The following is a 4046-nucleotide window of genomic DNA, read 5'->3' as shown; positions in this document are numbered from 1 at the left end:
GTGTAAAAATATGTGACACTTATTCGGTAGCCATCATAAAACTCCAAGTTTCGGATGCCGGGGTGGGAACCGACGCCAATATCTCTTCAGTTATCCGGCCATTGAAAATTGTTGTCCTTTCTATCAACAATACACACACACACACACAAGGATAAGCATATTAAAAGGCCTCTTTGGTAGTGAAAAGTTTAAGAACCACTGATGGAGACCATCACCAGTATAATCTCGACTGGGTCCAAGGGCGATAACTGAGATATCTTGATACCGTTGACACTTAGAATTTAGATTCAATTCCTGTTCAGAACTTTTTATTCTCTCTTCCTCCAATTCACTTATTTACTAATGTGGCAAAATATGATACAAACAAATCATTTTACCCATAATTCATTATTTTATTTATCTAAAGAGTGGAAGCGAGTGACTTAGTGGTCGGGGTGTTGGACGTATGATCGTAATATTGTGGTTTCGATTTCTGGACTGGGCGACGCGTTGTTCTTGAGCAAAACCCTTCATTTCACGTTGTTCCAGTCCACCCAGCTGGCAAAAATGAGTAATCCTGCGACGGACCGGTGTCCCGTCCAGGTGGGGAATTTATACGCCATGGAAACCAGGAAACCTGCCTCGTGACTCGAGAAAGATATTGGATGTTTTTTTTTTTTTTAATTTTGCTTTTAAAAAGATTATTATTTAGGGTGTTGGTAAGGGCATCTGGCTTGCAGAGGCGTTAGATCGTTGGACAAAACTCTTTATGGCATTTCTTCCGACTCTTTACGTTTTAGGTTCAAATCCCACTGAGGTTAATTTTGCCTTTCCTTAAATGCCTTTTGTAGGCCAACCACTGTTTAGAGAATCAAGGAGTCTTGTAGCCATGCTGGGGCACCGCCTTCAAGAATCGATCTTGCTTTCTTTTTGCCGAAACGCTATGTTAAAGGGACGTAAACACACTAACAAAGTGGTGGTGGGGGACAAAGTCGTACGCATACATAAATATGATGGGCTTCTTTCTGTTTCCACCTACCCAAATCTACTCACAAGATTTGGTCGGCCAAAGGGTATAATAGAAGTTGCCTGCCTAAGGTGCCACGCCGTGAAACTGAACCTGGAACTATGTGGTTGGGAAGCAAACTTTTTACCACACAACCACGCCTGAGGCGTTCTGTACCCTCCACAATTTTTTCTTCCTTGCCCACAGGGGGCTAAACACAGAGGGGACAAACAAGGACAGACAAAGAGATTAAGTCGATTTCATCGACTCCAGTGCGTAACTGATACTTATTAATCGACCCCGAGAGGATCAAAGGTAAAGTCGACCTCGGCGGAATTTGAACTGAACTCAGAATGTAACGGCAGACGAAATATTGCTAAGCATTTTGCCCGGCGTGCTAACGATTCTGCCAGCTCGCCGCTATACAATTAAGACACATTGGATTATGTTATACAAAAACTACAGGGCTGTCACGGTCAGAATGTCTTTGTTGTTCAACGCCAACAAGAACAACTGTATTAGCTTCAGACGAAAACAAGAGCAGAACTGACTCCAGTACACGTCGAAATAATAATTAAAATAACATTAATCATAAAAGTTATCTTAACTATTGTTTTCCCCGACAAATGTCGTCTCTGAGCCTCTTGATGGGGTTTATGTATTTGTCTTTACTAAACAATACAACTTCTACATTTCCTTTTTCTTCTTAAATCTTTGCAGATGAAGCGTTACCAAAATACACTGAGTTTCGACATGTTGACGCTGTGTCCATTTGTGATTTAGCCATGTATAATTATGTTGAGGTAAGTCCGTTTGTTTCATCACTCCTCTATCTTTAGACGCACCTTCTCTCTCTCTCTCTCTCCTTATCCAAATATAGTTGTATGTACCACGCGATCATAGCCGTATGTCCTTTTATATTTCATAAGAAAACATTCCAAATGATCGAGCTTAGTCATATGCACTGTGGAGACAGTTATATGGAGTTGTATGTCCTAGCATAGTTATACGTCACATGTGGACATTATTCCACGTTCGTGTGTACATAGAAGCACTTTAATATGATGGATACATCACCATGATACAAAATATTGCTTTCAAATTTTGGCACAAGGCCAGCAATTTGGTGGTGGTGGTGGTGGTGGTGCGGTAAGTTGATTTCATCGTCCCCAGCACTCAATTGCTGCTTATTTTATCGACCCCGAAAGCATGAAAAGCAAATTCAACCTCGGCGGAATTTGAACCCAGAGCATAAAGACGGACGAAATGCCGCTAAGCAGAGACGATTCTGGCAGCTCGCTGCCTTATATTATATTAAATATTGGTTCGTCTGTCTCCATGTCCTGAGTTCAAATTCCGCCGAAGTCAACTTTACCTTTCATCCATTCGGGGGTCGATAAATTAAGTACCAGTTGCATACTGGGGTCAATATAGTCGGCTGGCCCTCTCCCCCAAAATTTCGGGCTTTGTGCCTAGAGTAAAAAAGAATATTAAATATTGGTTTCAAATTTTGGCACGAGGCCAGCAATTTCGGGGGTGGTGTTTAGTCGGTTACATCAACTCCAGTGTTCGATTGGTTCTTATCTTATCGACCCTGAAAGGATAAAAGTCAAAGCTGACCTCAGCGGAATTTGAACTCAGAACATAAAGGAATACGAAAATCCTTTAAGCTTAATGACGTCATATATGATAATAGATATTAAGATCTAAACTCATATTTTTTGAATATGTACTCTTACTCTTTTTACTCTTTTACTTGTTTCGGTCATTTGACTGTGGCCATGCTGGAGCACCGCCTTTAGTCGAGCAAATCGACCCCGGGTCTTATTCTTTGTAAGCCTAGTACTTATTCTATCGGGTCTCTTTTGCCGAACCGCTAAGTTACGGCGACGTAAACACACCAGCATCGGTTGTCAAACGATGTTGGGGGACAAACACAGACACACAAACATATACACACACATACATACATATATATATATATATATACATATATACATATATACGACGGGCTTCTTTCAGTTTCCGTCTACCAAATCCACTCACAAGGCTTTGGTCGGCCCAAGGCTATAGTAGAAGACACTTTCCCAAGGTGCCACACAGTGGGACTGAACCCAGAACCATGTTGTTGGTAAGCAATCTACTTACCACACAGCCACTCCTGCGCCTATATGTATTATTCTTTCTAGTTATTTATTTTCTTTTACAGTATGTTTCACTTTATCCTAAATGATATTTGACGAGTCCTTCATCCTCTACTTCTCTGATGTTGTGTTCTTATAACGTATTTTTTTATGGACAGATGCGGTCCTTGGTGAATTCTAAATTATTTCTGGTGAGGAAACTTGTGGACAACCTTCTCAATAAACTGTTCCCCCATCACTGGATTCCACTCTACTCAATGGTAAAACTTTTAAATATCTATCTATCTATATCTATATACTTATATGTGAGTGTGTGTGGGTGTATATATATATATATATATATATATATATTCTGTTACTACTATATCTCTCTCTTTCCCCCTCTCGTACTTCCTTCTGTTACTACTATATTTCTCTCTTCCTCTCTTTCTCTCGTTGCTCACCTATTTTCTACTTCCTCCCCCTTTTTTCTCCCTCTACCACTCTCTCTCTTCCCTACTCCTTGCTGGTCACATGTGTCCACTTACTAATTCTTTTCTTCTTTGGCTATCGCCAAGCAAACACGCGAACTTACTTTGTCCCGTTTCCAGTTCGTTGCTTCACAGCGTTCAACATACACATAATTTTTCACGTCTGGCCGTATAGCCCTTTCCGTTTGTGTTCCTGTCTTGTTTTCTGTCCGCCACTACATTCCTCCATGGTAAAAGTTTAATTTGTGTATACAAATTTAATTTGTGGTCCGTGGGAAGAGCCATTTTAGCGATGCGTCCTGCCCTACTCTTCAAAACGCCTGTGTTAGAATGGGGGTAGCTGATGAAGGAAAATGTTCTCTATGTGGCCTGTGTGTTCTGTACTCTGGTTATTATTATTTTTTTGTCTACGTTTGGTTTGCAATGTCCTGTACCCAGATATGCACC

The 4046-nt window shown here is 40.8% G+C and overlaps 1 protein-coding gene across 1 annotated transcript in view; it reads left to right on the top strand.

Annotated features, from left to right (window-relative positions):
* The window catches only part of LOC106873306 (kynurenine 3-monooxygenase), a 64651-nt gene that overhangs the window by 57047 nt on the left and 3558 nt on the right, over positions 1 to 4046 (top strand). The window contains exons 11-12 of the mRNA XM_014920619.2: positions 1706 to 1788; positions 3288 to 3389. Of these exons, the coding sequence (XP_014776105.1) occupies positions 1706 to 1788; positions 3288 to 3389 (185 nt within the window). The remainder of the gene's footprint in view (positions 1 to 1705; positions 1789 to 3287; positions 3390 to 4046) is intronic.

Source organism: Octopus bimaculoides, chromosome 6 (assembly GCF_001194135.2).
Source record: "Octopus bimaculoides isolate UCB-OBI-ISO-001 chromosome 6, ASM119413v2, whole genome shotgun sequence".
In the NCBI taxonomy this organism is placed as follows: domain Eukaryota; kingdom Metazoa; phylum Mollusca; class Cephalopoda; order Octopoda; family Octopodidae; genus Octopus; species Octopus bimaculoides.
Note: the sequence above shows the minus strand (reverse complement) of the source record. Positions and strands in the feature narration are given on the sequence as shown.